This window comes from Haliotis rubra, unplaced genomic scaffold, assembly GCF_003918875.1.
Source record: "Haliotis rubra isolate DU_JTF1 unplaced genomic scaffold, ASM391887v1 Scf214, whole genome shotgun sequence".
NCBI classification, from domain to species: domain Eukaryota; kingdom Metazoa; phylum Mollusca; class Gastropoda; order Lepetellida; family Haliotidae; genus Haliotis; species Haliotis rubra.
Genome location: NW_025766159.1, coordinates 563,369 through 584,189, shown reverse-complemented (window position 1 = coordinate 584,189; position 20,821 = coordinate 563,369). Strand labels below are relative to the sequence as shown.

At 41.9% G+C, this 20,821-nt stretch overlaps 1 protein-coding gene across 1 annotated transcript in view; it reads left to right on the top strand.

Moving 5' to 3' along the window:
- LOC124276865 (acylamino-acid-releasing enzyme-like) overlaps positions 1 to 20,821 on the top strand; it is a 75,756-nt gene that overhangs the window by 43,207 nt on the left and 11,728 nt on the right. The window contains exon 20 of the mRNA XM_046712531.1: positions 20,551 to 20,581. Coding sequence (XP_046568487.1) covers positions 20,551 to 20,581 — 31 coding nt within the window. The remainder of the gene's footprint in view (positions 1 to 20,550; positions 20,582 to 20,821) is intronic.

The window sequence follows — 20,821 nt, the reverse complement described above, 5'->3', positions numbered from 1 at the left end:
ATGATCACTGGATTGTCTGGTCCAGACTTGATTATTTAGAAACTGCCGCCATTTTGCTGGAATATTGCTGAGTGTGGCATAAAACTAAACTCACTCACTTACTCACTTTTAAAGTAGCTATTTTTTCTTCTGTTTCTTTCATTTTGTGATATGCTTGCTTACAATTTCGAAAATATCTTATTCGCATAGGTTATCTCAAGTTATCTCAACTCTTGCCTTCTCCTATACTATAAGGTACCTGTGTTTTTAGGGCAGGTATTTGTGATCAGTTCTATCTGTTTTCTAAATATTTCCTTAAGATACTTGAAAGTTTGGGGTATAACAAAGAAAGGTTGATGATTAATATTTACGAGACAATGTATCAGTGAATCCAGTGGTTCCAGATTTGTAGACTTCTGTACTAATGTGAGGGGAGTTATTTAAGATGCATGCATCATTCGAGTTAGTCTATATCAGGGCTGTGAACCTATTTGCAATGCTTTCATCAGGGGAGGGAACCTATTTGCAATGCTTTCATCAGGGGAGGGAACCTATTTACAATGCTTTCATCAGGGGAGGGAACCTATTTGCAATGCTTTCATCAGGGGAGGGAACCTATTTACAATGCTTTCATCAGGGCTGTGAACCTATTTACAATGCTTTCATCAGGGGAGGGAACCTATTTACAATGCTTTCATCAGGGCTGGAACCTATTTACAATGCTTTCATCAGGGCTGTGAACCTATTTACAATGCTTTCATCAGGGCTGTGAACCTATTAACAATGCTTTCATCAGGGGAGGGAACCTTTTACAATGCTTTCATCAGGGCTGTGAACCTATTTACAATGCTTTCATCAGGGGAGGGAACCTTTTACAATGCTTTCATCAGGGCTGTGAACCTATTTACAATGCTTTCATCAGGGCTGTGAACCTATTTACAATGCTTTCATCAGGGGAGGGAACCTATTTACAATGCTTTCATCAGGGGAGGGAACCTATTTACAATGCTTTCATCAGGGGAGGGAACCTATTTACAATGCTTTCATCAGGGGAGGGAACCTATTTACAATGCTTTACAATGCTTTCATCAGGGGAGGGAACCTATTTACAATGCTTTCATCAGGGGAGGGAACCTATTTACAATGCTTTCATCAGGGGAGGGAACCTATTTACAATGCTTTCATCAGGGGAGGGAACCTATTTACAATGCTTTCATCAGGGGAGGGAACCTATTTACAATGCTTTCATCAGGGCTGTGAACCTATTTACAATGCTTTCATCAGGGCTGGGAACCTTTACAATGCTTTCATCAGGGGAGGGAACCTATTTACAATGCTTTCATCAGGGAGGGAACCTATTTACAATGCTTTCATCAGGGGAGGAACCTATTTACAATGCTTTCATCAGGGGAGGAACCTATTTACAATGCTTTCATCAGGGGAGGGAACCTATTTACAATGCTTTCATCAGGGGAGGGAACCTATTTACAATGCTTTCATCAGGGGAAGGAACCTATTTACAATGCTTTCATCAGGGGAGGGAACCTATTTACAATGCTTTCATCAGGGGAGGGAACCTATTTACAATGCTTTCATCAGGGGGGAACCTATTTACAATGCTTTCATCAGGGGAGGGAACCTATTTACAATGCTTTCATCAGGGGGAGGGAACCTATTTACAATGCTTTCATCAGGGGAGGGAACCTATTTACAATGCTTTCATCAGGGGAGGGAACCTATTTACAATGCTTTCATCAGGGGAGGAACCTATTTATTTCAATGCTTTCATCAGGGAGGGAACCTATTTACAATGCTTTCATCAGGGGAGGGAACCTATTTACAATGCTTTCATCAGGGAGGGAACCTATTTACAATGCTTTCATCAGGGGAGGGAACCTATTTACAATGCTTTCATCAGGGGAGGGAACCTATTTACAATGCTTTCATCAGGGAGGGAACCTATTTACAATGCTTTCATCAGGGGAGGGAACCTATTTACAATGCTTTCATCAGGGGAGGGAACCTATTTACAATGCTTTCATCAGGGAGGGAACCTATTTACAATGCTTTCATCAGGGGAGGGAACCTATTTACAATGCTTTCATCAGGGGAGGGAACCTATTTACAATGCTTTCATCAGGGGAGGGAACCTATTTACAATGCTTTCATCAGGGGAGGGAACCTATTTACAATGCTTTCATCAGGGCTGTGAACCTATTTACAATGCTTTCATCAGGGAGGGAACCTATTTACAATGCTTTCATCAGGGGGAGGGAACCTATTTACAATGCTTTCATCAGGGGAGGAACCTATTTACAATGCTTTCATCAGGGGAGGGAACCTATTTACAATGCTTTCATCAGGGGGGGAGGAACCTATTTATTTACAATGCTTTCATCAGGGGAGGGAACCTATTTACAATGCTTTCATCAGGGGAGGGAACCTATTTACAATGCTTTCATCAGGGAGGGAACCTATTTACAATGCTTTCATCAGGGGAGGGAACCTATTTACAATGCTTTCATCAGGGGAGGGAACCTATTTACAATGCTTTCATCAGGGGAGGGAACCTATTTACAATGCTTTCATCAGGGGAGGGAACCTATTTACAATGCTTTCATCAGGGGAGGGAACCTATTTACAATGCTTTCATCAGGGGAGGGAACCTATTTACAATGCTTTCATCAGGGGAGGGAACCTATTTACAATGCTTTCATCAGGGTGTGAACCTATTTACAATGCTTTCATCAGGGGAGGGAACCTATTTACAATGCTTTCATCAGGGAGGGAACCTATTTACAATGCTTTCATCAGGGAGGGAACCTATTTACAATGCTTTCATCAGGGAGGGAACCTATTTACAATGCTTTCATCAGGGCTTGGGAACCTATTTACAATGCTTTCATCAGGGGAGGGAACCTATTTACAATGCTTTCATCAGGGAAGGAACCTATTTACAATGCTTTCATCAGGGGAGGGAACCTATTTACAATGCTTTCATCAGGGAGGGAACCTATTTTACAATGCTTTCATCAGGGGAGGGAACCTATTTACAATGCTTTCATCAGGGAGGGAACCTATTTACAATGCTTTCATCAGGGGAGGGAACCTATTTACAATGCTTTCATCAGGGGAAGGAACCTATTTACAATGCTTTCATCAGGGAGGGAACCTATTTACAATGCTTTCATCAGGGGAGGGAACCTATTTACAATGCTTTCATCAGGGGAGGGAACCTATTTACAATGCTTTCATCAGGGGAGGGAACCTATTTACAATGCTTTCATCAGGGGAGGAACCTATTTACAATGCTTTCATCAGGGGAGGAACCTATTTACAATGCTTTCATCAGGGGAGGGAACCTATTTACAATGCTTTCATCAGGGAGGGAACCTATTTACAATGCTTTCATCAGGGAGGGAACCTATTTACAATGCTTTCATCAGGGGAGGGAACCTATTTACAATGCTTTCATCAGGAGGGAACCTATTTACAATGCTTTCATCAGGGAGAGGAACCTATTTACAATGCTTTCATCAGGGGAGGGAACCCCATTTACAATGCTTTCATCAGGGGAGGGAACCTATTTACAATGCTTTCATCAGGGGAGGGAACCTATTTACAATGCTTTCATCAGGGGAGGGAACCTATTTACAATGCTTTCATCAGGGGGAGGGAACCTATTTACAATGCTTTCATCAGGGGAGGGAACCTATTTACAATGCTTTCATCAGGGGAGGGAACCTATTTACAATGCTTTCATCAGGGGAGGGAACCTATTTACAATGCTTTCATCAGGGGAGGGAACCTATTTACAATGCTTTCATCAGGGGAGGGAACCTATTTACAATGCTTTCATCAGGGAGGGAACCTATTTACAATGCTTTCATCAGGGAGGGAACCTATTTTACAATGCTTTCATCAGGGGAGGGAACCTATTTACAATGCTTTCATCAGGGGAGGGAACCTATTTACAATGCTTTCATCAGGGAGGGAACCTATTTACAATGCTTTCATCAGGGGAGGGAACCTATTTACAATGCTTTCATCAGGGGAGGGAACCTATTTACAATGCTTTCATCAGGGGAGGGAACCTATTTACAATGCTTTCATCAGGGGAGGGAACCTATTTACAATGCTTTCATCAGGGGAGGGAACTATTTACAATGCTTTCATCAGGGAGGGAACCTATTTACAATGCTTTCATCAGGGGAGGGAACCTATTTACAATGCTTTCATCAGGGAGGGAACCTATTTACAATGCTTTCATCAGGGAGGGAACCTATTTACAATGCTTTCATCAGGGGAGGGAACCTATTTACAATGCTTTCATCAGGGGAGGGAACCTATTTACAATGCTTTCATCAGGGAAGGAACCTATTTACAATGCTTTCATCAGGGGAAGGAACCTATTTACAATGCTTTCATCAGGGGAGGGAACCTATTTACAATGCTTTCATCAGGGGAGGGGGAGGGAACCTATTTACAATGCTTTCATCAGGAGGGAACCTACAATTCATACAATATTTACAATTCATCAGGGGAGGGAACCTATTTACAATGCTTTCATCAGGGGAGGGAACCTATTTTACAATGCTTTCATCAGGGGAGGGAACCTATTTACAATGCTTTCATTTCATCTTTCATCAGGGGAGGGAACCTATTTACAATGCTTTCATCAGGGGAGGGAACCTATTTACAATGCTTTCATCAGGGAGGGAACCCATTTACAATGCTTTCATCAGGGAGGGAACCTATTTACAATGCTTTCATCAGGGGAGGGAACCTATTTACAATGCTTTCATCAGGGGAGGGAACCTATTTACAATGCTTTCATCAGGGAGGGAACCTATTTACAATGCTTTCATCAGGGGAGGGAACCTATTTACAATGCTTTCATCAGGGGAGGGAACCTATTTTACAATGCTTTCATCAGGGGAGGGAACCTATTTACAATGCTTTCATCAGGGGAGGGAACCTATTTACAATGCTTTCATCAGGGGAGGGAACCTATTTACAATGCTTTCATCAGGGGAGGGAACCTATTTACAATGCTTTCATCAGGGGAGGAACCTATTTACAATGCTTTCATCAGGGGAGGGAACCTATTTACAATGCTTTCATCAGGGGGGAACCCATTTACAATGCTTTCATCAGGGAGGGAACCTATTTACAATGCTTTCATCAGGGGAGGGAACCTATTTTACAATGCTTTCATCAGGGGAGGGAACCTATTTACAATGCTTTCATCAGGGGAGGGAACCTATTTTACAATGCTTTCATCAGGGGAGGGAACCTATTTACAATGCTTTCATCAGGGAGGGAACCTATTTACAATGCTTTCATCAGGGGAGGGAACCTATTTACAATGCTTTCATCAGGGGAGGGAACCTATTTACAATGCTTTCATCAGGGGAGGGAACCTATTTACAATGCTTTCATCAGGGGAGGGAACCTATTTACAATGCTTTCATCAGGGGAGGGAACCTATTTACAATGCTTTCATCAGGGGAGGGAACCTATTTACAATGCTTTCATCAGGGGAGGGAATTTACAATGCTTTCATTTACAATGCTTTCATCAGGGGAGGGAACCTATTTACAATGCTTTCATCAGGAGGGAACCTATTTACAACAATGCTTTCATCAGGGGAGGGAACCTATTTACAATGCTTTCATCAGGGGAGGAACCTATTTACAATGCTTTCATCAGGGGAGGAACCTATTTACAATGCTTTCATCAGGGGAGGGAACCTATTTACAATGCTTTCATCATCAGGGGGGGAACCTATTTACAATGAACCTATTTACAATGCTTTCATCAGGAGAGGGAACCTATTTACAATGCTTTCATCAGGGGAGGGAACCTATTTACAATGCTTTCATCAGGGGAGGGAACCTATTTACAATGCTTTCATCAGGGGAGGGAACCTATTTACAATGCTTTCATCAGGGGAGGGAACCTATTTACAATGCTTTCATCAGGGGAGGGAACCTATTTACAATGCTTTCATCAGGGGAGGAACCTATTTACAATGCTTTCATCAGGGGAGGGAACCTATTTACAATGCTTTCATCAGGGGAGAGGAACCTATTTACAATGCTTTCATCAGGGGAGGGAACCTATTTACAATGCTTTCATCAGGGGAGGGAACCTATTTACAATGCTTTCATCAGGGGAGGAACCTATTTACAATGCTTTCATCAGGGGAGGGAACCTATTTACAATGCTTTCATCAGGGGAAGGAACCTATTTACAATGCTTTCATCAGGGGAGGGAACCTATTTACAATGCTTTCATCAGGGGAGGGAACCTATTTACAATGCTTTCATCAGGGGAGGGAACCTATTTACAATGCTTTCATCAGGGGAGGAACCTATTTACAATGCTTTCATCAGGGGAGGGAACCTATTTACAATGCTTTCATCAGGGGAGGGAACCTATTTACAATGCTTTCATCAGGGGAGGGAACCTATTTACAATGCTTTCATCAGGGGAGGGAACCTATTTACAATGCTTTCATCAGGAGGGAACCTATTTGCAATGCTTTCATCAGGGGAGGGAACCTATTTACAATGTTTTCATCAGGGGAGGGAACCTATTTACAATGCTTTCATCAGGGGAGGGAACCTATTTACAATGCTTTCATCAGGGGAGGGAACCTATTTACAATGCTTTCATCAGGGGAGGGAACCTATTTACAATGCTTTCATCAGGGGAGGGAACCTATTTACAATGCTTTCATCAGGGGAGGGAACCTATTTACAATGCTTTCATCAGGGGAGGGAACCTATTTACAATGCTTTCATCAATGAACCTATTTACAATGCTTTCATCAGGGAGGGAACCTATTTACAATGCTTTCATCAGGGGAGGAACCTATTTACAATGCTTTCATCAGGGGAGGGAACCTATTTACAATGCTTTCATCAGGGGAGGGAACCTATTTACAATGCTTTCATCAGGGGAGGGAACCTATTTACAATGCTTTCATCAGGGGAGGGAACCTATTTACAATGCTTTCATCAGGGGAGGGAACCTTTTACAATGCTTTCATCAGGGGAGGGAACCTATTTACAATGCTTTCATCAGGGGAGGGAACCTATTTACAATGCTTTCATCAGGGGAGGGAACCTATTTACAATGCTTTCATCAGGGGAGGGAACCTATTTACAATGCTTTCATCAGGGAGGGAACCCATTTACAATGCTTTCATCAGGGGAGGAACCTATTTACAATGCTTTCATCAGGGGAGGGAACCTATTTACAATGCTTTCATCAGGGAGGGAACCTATTTACAATGCTTTCATCAGGGGAGGGAACCTATTTACAATGCTTTCATCAGGGGAGGGAACCTATTTACAATGCTTTCATCAGGGGAGGGAACCTATTTACAATGCTTTCATCAGGGGAGGGAACCTATTTACAATGCTTTCATCAGGGGAGGGAACCTATTTACAATGCTTTCATCAGGGAGGGAACCTATTTACAATGCTTTCATCAGGGGAGGGAACCTATTTACAATGCTTTCATCAGGGGAGGGAACCTATTTACAATGCTTTCATCAGGGGAGGGAACCTATTTTACAATGCTTTCATCAGGGAGGGAACCTATTTACAATGCTTTCATCAGGGGAGGGAACCTATTTACAATGCTTTCATCAGGGGAGGGAACCTATTTACAATGCTTTCATCAGGGAGGGAACCTATTTACAATGCTTTCATCAGGGGAGGGAACCTATTTACAATGCTTTCATCAGGGGAGGGAACCTATTTACAATGCTTTCATCAGGGGAGGGAACCTATTTACAATGCTTTCATCAGGGAAGGAACCTATTTACAATGCTTTCATCAGGGGAGGGAACCTATTTACAATGCTTTCATCAGGGGAGGGAACCTATTTACAATGCTTTCATCAGGGGAGGGAACCTATTTACAATGCTTTCATCAGGGGAGGGAACCTATTTACAATGCTTTCATCAGGGGGAGGGAACCTCATCAGGCAATGCTTTCATCAGGGGGGGAACCTATTTACAATGCTTTCATCAGGGAGGGAACCTATTTACAATGCTTTCATCAGGGGGAGGGAACCTATTTGCAATGCTTTCATCAGGGGGAGGGAACCTATTTACAATGCTTTCATCAGGGAGAGGAACCTATTTACAATGCTTTCATCAGGAGGGAACCTATTTACAATGCTTTCATCAGGGGAGGGAACCTATTTACAATGCTTTCATCAGGGGAGGGAACCTATTTACAATGCTTTCATCAGGGAAGGAACCTATTTACAATGCTTTCATCAGGGAGGGAACCTATTTACAATGCTTTCATCAGGGAGGAACCTATTTACAATGCTTTCATCAGGGGAGGGAACCTATTTACAATGCTTTCATCAGGGGAGGGAACCTATTTACAATGCTTTCATCAGGGGAGGGAACCTATTTACAATGCTTTCATCAGGGGGGAACCTATTTACAATGCTTTCATCAGGGGAGGGAACCTATTTACAATGCTTTCATCAGGGGGAGGGAACCCTATTTACAATGCTTTCATCAGGGAGGGAACCTATTTACAATGCTTTCATCAGGGGGAGGGGAACCTATTTACAATGCTTTCATCAGGGAGGGAACCTATTTACAATGCTTTCATCAGGGGAGGGAACCTATTTACAATGCTTTCATCAGGGAGGGAACCCATTTACAATGCTTTCATCAGGGGGGAACCCATTTACAATGCTTTACACATGCTTTCATCAGGGAGGGAACCTATTTACAATGCTTTCATCAGGGGAGGGAACCTATTTACAATGCTTTCATCAGGGAGGGAACCTATTTGCAATGCTTTCATCAGGGGAGGGAACCTATTTACAATGCTTTCATCAGGGGAGGGAACCTATTTACAATGCTTTCATCAGGGGAGGGAACCTATTTACAATGCTTTCATCAGGGGAGGGAACCTATTTACAATGCTTTCATCAGGGGAGGGAACCTATTTACAATGCTTTCATCATTTACAATGGGAGGGAACCTATTTACAATGCTTTCATCAGGAGGGAACCTATTTACAATGCTTTCATCAGGGAGGGAACCCATTTTTGCAATGCATTTTTCATCAGGGGAGGGAACCTATTTACAATGCTTTCATCAGGGAGGGAACCTATTTACAATGCTTTCATCAGGGAGGGAACCTATTTACAATGCTTTCATCAGGGGATTTACAATGAACCCATTTACAATGCTTTCATCAGGGGAGGGAACCTACTTACAATGCTTTCATCAGGGGGGAACCTATTTGCAATGCTTTCATCAGGGGAGGGAACCCATTTGCAATGCTTTCATCAGGAGGGAACCTATTTACAATGCTTTCATCAGGGAGGGAACCCATTTACAATGCTTTCATCAGGGAGGGAACCCATTTACAATGCTTTCATCAGGCTGGAACCCATTTACAATGCTTTCATCAGGAGAGGAACCTATTTACAATGCTTTCATCAGGGAGGGAACCTACTTACAATGCTTTCATCAGGGAGGGAACCCATTTACAATGCTTTCATCAGGGAGGGAACCTATTTTACAATGCTTTCATCAGGGGGGAACCTATTTACAATGCTTTCATCAGGGAGGGAACCTATTTACAATGCTTTCATCAGGGAGGGAGGGAACCTCATTTACAATGCTTTCATCAGGAGGGAACCCATTTACAATGCTTTCATCAGGAGGGAACCTATTTACAATGCTTTCATCAGGGAGGGAACCCATTTACAATGCTTTCATCAGGGAGGGAACCTATTTGCAATGCTTTCATCAGGGAGTGAACCCATTTACAATGCTTTCATCAGGGGAGGGAACCTATTTACAATGCTTTCATCAGGGGGAGGGAACCCATTTACAATGCTTTCATCAGGGAGGGAACCCATTTACAATGCTTTCATCAGGGGAGGGAACCCATTTACAATGCTTTCATCAGGGAGGGAACCTATTTACAATGCTTTCATCAGGGGAGGAACCCATTTTACAATGCTTTCATCAGGGAGGGAACCCATTTACAATGCTTTCATCAGGGAGGGAACCCATTTACAATGCTTTCATCAGGAGGGAACCCATTTACAATGCTTTCATCAATGCTTTCATCAGGAGGGAACCTATTTACAATGCTTTCATCAGGGGAGGGAACCTATTTACAATGCTTTCATCAGGGGAGGGAACCCATTTACAATGCTTTCATCAGGGAGGGAACCTATTTACAATGCTTTTTCATCAGGAGGGAACCTATTTACAATGCTTTCATCAGGGGAGGGAACCCATTTACAATGCTTTCATCAGGGGAGGGAACCCATTTACAATGCTTTCATCAGGGAGGGAACCTATTTGCAATGCTTTCATCAGGGGAGGGAACCCATTTACAATGCTTTCATCAGGGAGGGAACCCATTTTACAATGCTTTCATCAGGGAGGGAACCTATTTACAATGCTTTCATCAGGGGGGAGGGAACCCATTTACAATGCTTTCATCAGGGAGGGAACCTATTTACAATGCTTTCATCAGGGGAGGGAACCTATTTACAATGCTTTCATCAGGAGGGAACCCATTTACAATGCTTTCATCAGGGAGGGAACCTATTTACAATGCTTTCATCAGGAGGGAACCCATTTACAATGCTTTCATCAGGGAGGGAACCCATTTACAATGCTTTCATCAGGGGAGGGAACCTATTTACAATGCTTTCATCAGGGAGGGAACCTATTTACAATGCTTTCATCAGGGGAGGGAACCCATTTGCAATGCTTTCATCAGGGAGGGAACCTATTTACAATGCTTCATCAGGAGGGCTTTCATCAGGGAGGGAACCTATTTTCAATGCTTTCATCAGGGGAGGGAACCTATTTACAATGCTTTCATCAGGGAGGGAACCCATTTACAATGCTTTCATCAGGGAGGGAACCTATTTACAATGCTTTCATCAGGGGAGGAACCTATTTCAATCAGGGAGGGAGGGAACCTATTTACAATGCTTTCATCAGGGGAGGGAACCTATTTACAATGCTTTCATCAGGGAGGGAACCTATTTACAATGCTTTCATCAGGGGAGGGAACCCATTTTACAATGCTTTCATCAGGGAGGGAACCCATTTACAATGCTTTCATCAGGGAGGGAACCTATTTACAATGCTTTCATCAGGGAGGGAACCCCATTTACAATGCTTTCATCAGGGGAGGGAACCTATTTACAATGCTTTCATCAGGGGAGGGAACCCATTTACAATGCTTTCATCAGGGAGGGAACCTATTTACAATGCTTTCATCAGGGGAGGAACCCATTTACAATGCTTTCATCAGGGAGGGAACCTATTTACAATGCTTTCATCAGGGGAGGGAACCTATTTTACAATGCTTTCATCAGGGGAGGGAACCTATTTACAATGCTTTCATCAGGGGGAGGGAACCTATTTACAATGCTTTCATCAGGGGAGGGAACCTATTTACAATGCTTTCATCAGGGAGGGAACCTATTTACAATGCTTTCATCAGGAGGGAACCTATTTACAATGCTTTCATCAGGGGAGGGCTTTCATCAGGGAGGGAACCTATTTACAATGCTTTTCATCAGGGGAGGGAACCTATTTGCAATGCTTTCATCAGGGGAGGGAACCTATTTACAATGCTTTCATCAGGGGAGGGAACCTATTTACAATGCTTTCATCAGGGGAGGGAACCTATTTTACAATGCTTTCATCAGGGGAGGGAACCTATTTACAATGCTTTCATCAGGGGAGGGAACCTATTTACAATGCTTTCATCAGGGGAGGGAACCTATTTACAATGCTTTCATCAGGGGAGGGAACCTATTTACAATGCTTTCATCAGGGGAGGGAACCTACTTACAATGCTTTCATCAGGGGAGGGAACCTATTTACAATGCTTTCATCAGGGGAAGGGAACCATCAGGGGAGGGAACTTACAATGCTTTCATCAGGGGAGGGAACCTATTTACAATGCTTTCATCAGGGGAGGGAACCTATTTACAATGCTTTCATCAGGGGAGGGAACCTATTTACAATGCTTTCATCAGGGGAGGGAACCTATTTACAATGCTTTCATCAGGGGAGGGAACCTACTTACAATGCTTTCATCAGGGGAGGGAACTTATTGGCAATGCTTTCATCAGGGGAGGGAACCTATTTGCAATGCTTTCATCAGGGGAGGGAACTTATTGGCAATGCTTTCATCGGGGAGGGAACCTATTTGCAATGCTTTCATCAGGGGAGGGAACTTATTGGCAATGCTTTCATCAGGGGAGGGAACCTTTTTTCAATGCTTTCATCAGGGGAGGGAACCTTTTACAATGCTTTCATCAGGGGAGGGAACCTATTTACAATGCTTTCATCAGGGGAAGGAACCTATTAATTGTTCTTGCATCTGGGGCCTGACTTAAGTCTTGAACCACGGCTCCTTAGTTTCAAGCCAAGTTCAACAAGTCGATGCATGAGTTAAGCCCCAGACCAGAAGTTTTTACAAATAACAAGTCATGTGAGTGTGCCTTGAATTTTATTCTCATCAATTTACATATTGCATAGGCTGTGTTCACAGGAGTTGAGGCGTCTTTTGGAATAGCTCATGGTAGTTTTGGTGGTACTCCCTGAATGGTTGACATCCTGCTAATCACTGAACTCCTATGTGAAGTCAGACATCAACACTTCTGTTACAAGTTGTCTTGACTGAAATGTGCTGTGCATGTAGCTCACAGGTTAGAGTAGAATCCTGCAAAAGTTCAACATTTAAAAATTAAAAGAAAAATTGCAAAGAGACCTAGAGGTAATAAAATGTCATCTTAAATTTCTTAGGAGACAAGTGGTTAACTTTTGATTCATGTTTTGTTGATATAGTTACATTTCTCAAAGACGTCAGAAAAGTGTCTATTTTTAAAATACGCTGGCTATTTGAAGTTTTACTATTCCCTACCCCTGTGCTTGCCATGGGCCGAAAGCCACAGGACCTCTCTTAAATAGCAGGGGGTCCATGTTTTAGGTGAAGAGAAAAACAATTTATCAAATTATTCCATCTAGTATACTTGTTATAAGAATGCAATGTTTTCCTGAAAATATTATTTTACTTTGGAATAACATGGTGTTGAAATATGACTTTTTGCTCAAAGTGGCAACAGCAAAGGATCTCATGGAATTGACTACATCTCATGCAATGCATTTCTGATCAACATTCTTTACAAAGAAAGAGTAACCGTATATGTTTCTGTGTTGAAACAGGTTTCTGTAAACAAAACGTCCTTGAATTGTCATGTCTTTCCACACAAAAAAAACAAGTTTAATCAGTATCATGGTCAAATATTACCTGTTAACTTAACACTACAAAATAATGATAAGTGAACCTAAAATGAAATTTAAGACTGAAACTATATTTCATAACATACCTTAAAATCCAGAATTTCTGCAATGCTTTGCAATTCTTTTATCAAGGGCATGTTTGCCAACAGAAGTGATGGAGTACCATATCTTGTTTCTTGGGTTTAACATATGGCAATTTTTCCACCCCATCTTGAGAAGATGGCGGCATATCTTTGTCAGTTTCGTCCATCATTTAACATGTACACTCGGTTATGTTGTGACCACGTAATACCTGTTTTAGCTGTGGTAATCTAAATATTATGCATGTCAAATGGCCTAGTCAAAACTAGTATCAGGCCTAAATGTGCTGGCGAAGTTGTAATGAAGTGTTGAAAGCATGTGCAATTCATACACGCATGCATGCTGTTGTCTAACAGTTAGACTATTTTCACTGTAGCATGTAGATCGAGACAGCCTACTTTAAACCATCAAATCAAATACACCTTGCCAAAAAATTGGTCACTGTTACAACATTACTATTTCTGCATCAATGGTGGAATGAAAGTTATCAAAAGCAGGCAATGGTTTAAATAGGTTATACCACTCTGACCCTGGAGGTAAGATTTTAGAATTGGTTGTTAATGTTTAAACTGTAACTACCCATGTCAACACTTAAAGAACAAATAAACTTTGTTTTTTTGTACTCTTTTAACTATTACATATGAAAGATTTGTGGTTAGACTTATGCGGAACACCAAATTCATTCTTAAAAAACTTGTGGTTAATTAATACCGAGCGATTAAAAGTTGCCAAAAAGTCGCCTGCTTCACTCTCGACCGCCAACGAAACCACAGACAGGTTAAGTAACTCTGTCGCCAGAGCACTGCAGTGACGTCATATGAGGAACTATTTTCAGTTAGTTGTATAGAAAGTGTGTAGCTTGCTCATCATTTTGATGATTTCTCGACATCAACGACGACATGCCGAATCGTTGCTTTGTTGTCAATTGCTCCTAGGGGTCGGGCGATGGTGTCACCATGCACAGATTTCCACAGGACCCCGCAGTTCGTGCTAAGTGGGTTATGTTTGTGAGTGCGAAGCGAGCGTTGTGGAAGCCTGAAACGATATCTTACTTGTGTTCAGATCGCTTCACGGAAGTTAAAGAATCAAAACTCCTTACTAGTTGTAGTAAAATATGTATATGGTTGATGACCATAAAGATTTTCTATGACACAACTTGTAACATGACGATTTCTTCGTCGGAAGCGAGGTTGTAGTCGAAGTAACAATAATACTGTAAGTAGTATTATATTGACACCCACCTCGCTGCCACGAGAGAAATTGTTATGTTATAAGCTATGTCATGCAAAATCCTACTGGCCATCAATCAAATACATATTTTACTACCAGTAGAAAGTAGTTTTGATTTTGTAACTCTGTGAAAACAAACCTAAATAGCATTTATCCTCAGACTGGCAGATGTTCGCGACAGGGCGCCGCCATTTTTGAAAATCGTAAAGTGACGGGCTAAAGTCTGTTAGAATTAATGAGATTATGGTTTGTTTTCATCAAGTTAGAAAATCAAAACTACTTTCTACTCATAGTTAAATATGTATTGGAATCATAACCAAAAGGATTTTGCATGACACAACTTATAACATAACGATTTCTTCCACGGAAGCGAGGTGGGGGGTCGAAGTCACAATACTGCGCGATAACTTTCTTGCTACATTCTCGTGGTTAACGTCCACTCACCAGTATGTAGATACTAGTCAATGTGCGTCTTTATATTTGGTCTTATAATCCTAATTAGTTTATTATCATACTTGTATGCATTTTGAAACTAAATAAAAAGCAGACGATCTGCTGATACTTATAGTGAATTTATAACAGAACTGTAATATCTAGACATTTTATAGTTTGCCAATGTGAATCATACTTCGCACACACACCCTAGTGTATGTTGTCTGTCTCATTACACTTCACGGCGAAAACAATGATTCTGTTGAATGCTATGACAAATGAATAAAAACAAAATGCAAATATTAAGATTAAAACAGATTAAAGTTATAGGGACAGTGTCAGGCTATTACCTTGTTCGAGGAATGTATCCATCAATAGCCACAAAAACGAGTGATATGCCATTCATCTGTAGCTGTTCCAAGTGATGTGTCTGTCTTTTAACAGTTTAATATACGAAAAAGGGATAAATCTTTTCAGGTATTTCACATTGGTGTATAGTCTCATTGGTCACCCAAGATAGCACACCTGGCAACTAATTGCATAATGTCCGCCTTTCTTTAAAAACAGTAATTTAGTTAGCCAATAATGGGCAATCAATCAATGTATTGCCGGTTAATCCTTTGAAAGAAGGACTTTGTTTTTACGCAGACACCGACACGACAGAGTGTATTCAGTATAGATTAGTAAATCTACATACACAAACACTACCTTTTGACAAATCCGCTGTGTAAGATAAAAGTAATTAATCAATCAGCGTGAAATCGGTTAACCCTTTGATCGATGTTTATAATGTTGAATATTTACTCCAGACACAAGAAATGCCAAATGAGAACCTTTATCGGGTAATCTAAGTGTGTTACCACTAATTATACCTGTTATAAATTCATTAACTGACCATCAAATAACATGTGTAGGTTTATACCACCTAACACGGGTTACAACAAGGGAGTATTAATTGCTCTGTTGCATGTGAAAACTTATGGGCCAACACTGTTTTGAGAATACAAACAGATTTTTACATGACATGATTAAATATCGAGGTGAAAAACACAGAAATAGGATCAATTTGGATCAGTAATTATACAAATAAGGCCTAACGACGCCAAGCGATTTTGACAGAATCGTCTATGAAAACAAAGTTTTAACTCGGAAACTAGGCAAAGCAGGAGTCAAAATTAAATGACAGTAGATTGTGAGAACATATAGATTTCATTTTCCACAACAGTTGTCACGATTTCAGGTTATAACAAACCGGTAAACAAGATAATTTACCCCCTGAAATGTAGATGAATTCTGCATCGGCCCTCATATCTATTCCTCATATGACGTCACAGAGATGCCCCGCTCTGATTGGTTGAAATTTCGTTCGCGGGTGAGAATTGTGCACTGTTGTCAAAAAGGTCGATTTAAGTTAATTAAAGACCGAAGTGAGTAGTTTGAATGACGGGGTTTCATTTATAGCGATGCAAGTTAGTGATTTATGTATTTGTATCCCCCTAGAGTATATGTGATCTTTAAACTCCTGGTCCTTGTGGTCTACCTAATGCATGCATCACCTTTTTGTAATGCTTGATTTGAGCTGTTACCTCAGGTATGATTCTTTCATCAGGGTAGATAACATAGTGATGATGCATGCATCAGGAGTTAACCAAGTTATGATGCATGCATCAGGAGTTAACTTAGTTATGATGCATGCATAAGGGGAGTTAACCTAGTTGTGATGCCTGCATCAGGGGAGTTAAACTAGTGTGATGCCTGCATCAGGGGAGTTAAACTAGTTGTGATGCCTGCATCAGGAGTTAACTTAGTTATGATGCATGCATCAGGAGTTAACTTAGTTATGATGCATGCATCAGGGGAGATAACCTAGTTGTGATGCATGCATCAGGAGTTAACTTAGTTATGATGCATGCATCAGGGGAGATAACCTAGTTGTGATGCATGCATCAGGAGTTAACTTAGTTATGATGCCTGCATCAGGGGAGATAACCTAGTTGTGATGCATGCATCAGGGGAGATAACCTAGTTGTGATGCCTGCATCAGGGGAGATAACCTAGTTGTAATGCATGCATCAGGGGAGATAACCTAGTTGTAATGCATGCATCAGGGGAGTGAACCTAGTTGTGATGCCTGCATCAGGGGAGTGAACCTAGTTGTGATGCATGCATCAGGGGAGATAACCTAGTTGTGATGCCTGCATCAGGGGAGTGAACCTAGTTGTGATGCCTGCATCAGGGAGATAACCTAGTTATGATGCATGCATCAGGGGAGATAACCTAGTTGTGATGCCTGCATCAGGGAGATAACCTAGTTGTGATGCATGCATCAGGGAGATAACCTAGTTGTGATGCATGTATCAGGAGATAACCTAGTTGTGATGCCTGCATCAGGGGAGATAACCTAGTTGTGATGCATGGATCAGGGGAGTGAACCTAGTTGTGATGCCTGCATCAGGGGAGTGAACCTAGTTGTGATGCCTGCATCAGGGAGATAACCTAGTTGTGATGCATGTATCAGGAGATAACCTAGTTGTGATGCCTGCATCAGGGGAGATAACCTAGTTGTGATGCATGGATCAGGGGAGTGAACCTAGTTGTGATGCCTGCATCAGGGGAGATAACCTAGTTGTGATGCATGGATCAGGGGAGTGAACCTAGTTGTGATGCCTGCATCAGGGGAGATAACCTAGTTGTGATGCATGGATCAGGGGAGTGAACCTAGTTGTGATGCCTGCATCAGGGGAGTGAACCTAGTTGTGATGCCTGCATCAGGGAGATAACCTAGTTATGATGCATGCATCAGGGGAGATAACCTAGTTGTGATGCCTGCATCAGGGGAGTGAACCTAGTTGTGATGCCTGCATCAGGGAGATAACCTAGTTGTGATGCCTGCATCAGGGGAGTGAACCTAGTTGTGATGCATGCATCAGGGGAGTGAACCTAGTTGTGATGCCTGCATCAGGGAGATAACCTAGTTGTGATGCATGGATCAGGGGAGTGAACCTAGTTGTGATGCCTGCATCAGGGGAGATAACCTAGTTGTGATGCATGGATCAGGGGAGTGAACCTAGTTGTGATGCCTGCATCAGGGGAGATAACCTAGTTGTGATGCATGCATCAGGGGAGTGAACCTAGTTGTGATGCCTGCATCAGGGGAGTGAACCTAGTTGTGATGCCTGCATCAGGGAGATAACCTAGTTATGATGCATGCATCAGGGGAGATAACCTAGTTGTGATGCCTGCATCAGGGAGATAACATAGTTGTGATGCATGCATCAGGGGAGATAACCTAGTTGTGATGCCTGCATCAGGGGAGTGAACCTAGTTGTGATGCCTGCATCAGGGGAGTGAACCTAGTTGTGATGCCTGCATCAGGGGAGATAACCTAGTTGTGATGCATGGATCAGGGAAGATAACCTAGTTATGATGCATGCATCAGGGAGATAACCTAGTTGTGATGCATGCATCAGGGGAGATAACCTAGTTGTGATGCATGGATCAGGGGAGATAACCTAGTTGTGATGCATGCATCAGGGAGATAACCTAGTTGTGATGCCTGCATCAGGGAGATAACCTAGTTGTGATGCATGGATCAGGGGAGTGAACCTGGTTGTGATGCCTGCATCAGGGGGGATAACCTAGCTGTGATGCATGCATCAGGGGAGATAACCTAGTTGTGATGCCTGCATCAGGGGAGTGAACCTAGTTGTGATGCCTGCATCAGGGAGATAACCTAGTTGTGATGCATGCATCAGGGGAGATAACCTAGTTGTGATGCCTGCATCAGGGGAGTGAACCTAGTTGTGATGCCTGCATCAGGGAGATAACCTAGTTGTGATGCCTGCATCAGGGGAGATAACCTAGTTGTGATGCCTGCATCAGGGAGATAACCTAGTTGTAATGCCTGCATCAGGGAGATAACCTAGTTGTGATGCATGCATCAGGGAGATAACCTAGTTGTGATGCATGCATCAGGGAGATAACCTAGTTGTGATGCATGCATCAGGGAGATAACCTAGTTGTGATGCATGCATCAGGGAGATAACCTAGTTGTGATGCATGCATCAGGGAGATAACCTAGTTGTGATGCATGCATCAGGGAGATAACCTAGTTGTGATGCATGTATCAGGAGATAACCTAGTTGTGATACCTGTAGACTAACAACTAGTCTCTGAAATGAACATATTTTACTGAAAAAAGTTCATAGTAAAAAAAAATATAATATAATGAAAAGGAGCCCTGAGACTTCCTCCTGAAGCTGAGGAAATCTAGGCTTGCCACATTTCCTAGACTTGCGTGGGCTTTCTTGGATATATTTGCTTCAGGGTCTGTACGACAGACTATGATGCCTGCATGAGGGAGATAACCTAGTTATGATGCATGCATCATGGGAGTGAACCTAGCTGTGAACCTACAGACTGTTTGAGTCAGAAACGGACCGATGAATTGCAAATTTTATCATTGTACAAAATTGCCACTTGAATATAAATAGTACACATGTTTATCATTTACTAATACCCAACAGCTTTCTTATCTTTGCAAATTTTCCGGACTCCACCAAAAATGTTCTTTAAGAAACTATCATTAAAATTGTGACACAGTTCACTATTTGTTACGAGGGAGGAGTGCAGAGAAAGGGACAGCCAGGTGTTAGAGAAGCACAAGTGCCCACCAAGTTATTGATTCATTAGCCTGTGCTGTGCTGTCTCCATCCTTTCTCGCACACTTGGCTGTCCCTTTCTCTGCACTCCTCCCTCGTAACAAATAGTGAACTGTGTCACAATTTTAATGATAGTTTCTTAAAGAACATTTTTGGTGGAGTCCGGAAAATTTGCAAAGATAAGAAAGCTGTTGGGTATTAGTAAATGATAAACATGTATACTATTAATATTTATGTGTCAATTTTGTACAATGATAAAATTTGCAATTCATCGGTCCGTTTCTGACTCAAACGGACTGTAGTTATGGTGGTTGTTGAGGAGGACTATTACATGTGTTTCAGACAAAGCTACCTGTGGTGACATACCTGACAAGTGAGTTCTGTATCACATAGTTTTGGTCACGCCCACCAGACCTACATTTAGTCATTGGCTCAACACCACTAAAACACATCTCTCACTACTAATAATTATTTTGGTACGATCAGCAGTTTAATATACCTCTTGAGCTCTCGTGACTGATGCATGCTGGTAATGATAGTATCGGGGGGATTGTACAGGTATTGTATTGATGTACCAAAGGTGTGTGTTCAATTCACCTCAGTTTAGGAGCCCAATTATTGTGATCGCCACTGGATGGCTTGTCCAAGGAAACAATGGAAACATGTACAGTAGATTAACACCGTGCAAATGTAGTAAGTCCACAAAGATTATATGGGGAACAATTTTCCTCATATGACAGCCAACAATATGGAATGAATGTAGGTCTGGTGGTGGTTAGACCTTGTGTTGGTATCACTGACAGTTGACCACCTCTGTTTGTGTTTCAGCAATGTATGGGGTGACTGATATTCCTGACTGGTAAGATTTAAGCTTCATGTTGAGGCATGGCTCTTGTGGTAGTAGTCCATTTAACATAACGTCATTTTTTACTGAATAAACAGTGCGTTTATAGGGTATTCTAAATTCCCAATGCCAGGATTGATCAACAGACTTTTGTGGTAGGTGATATTGATGAATCAGGCATATCACCTGTAAGTAGGATGTGTTCAAGAGACATTACCTGTACTTAGGATGTGTTCAAGGGGTGTCACCTGTAAG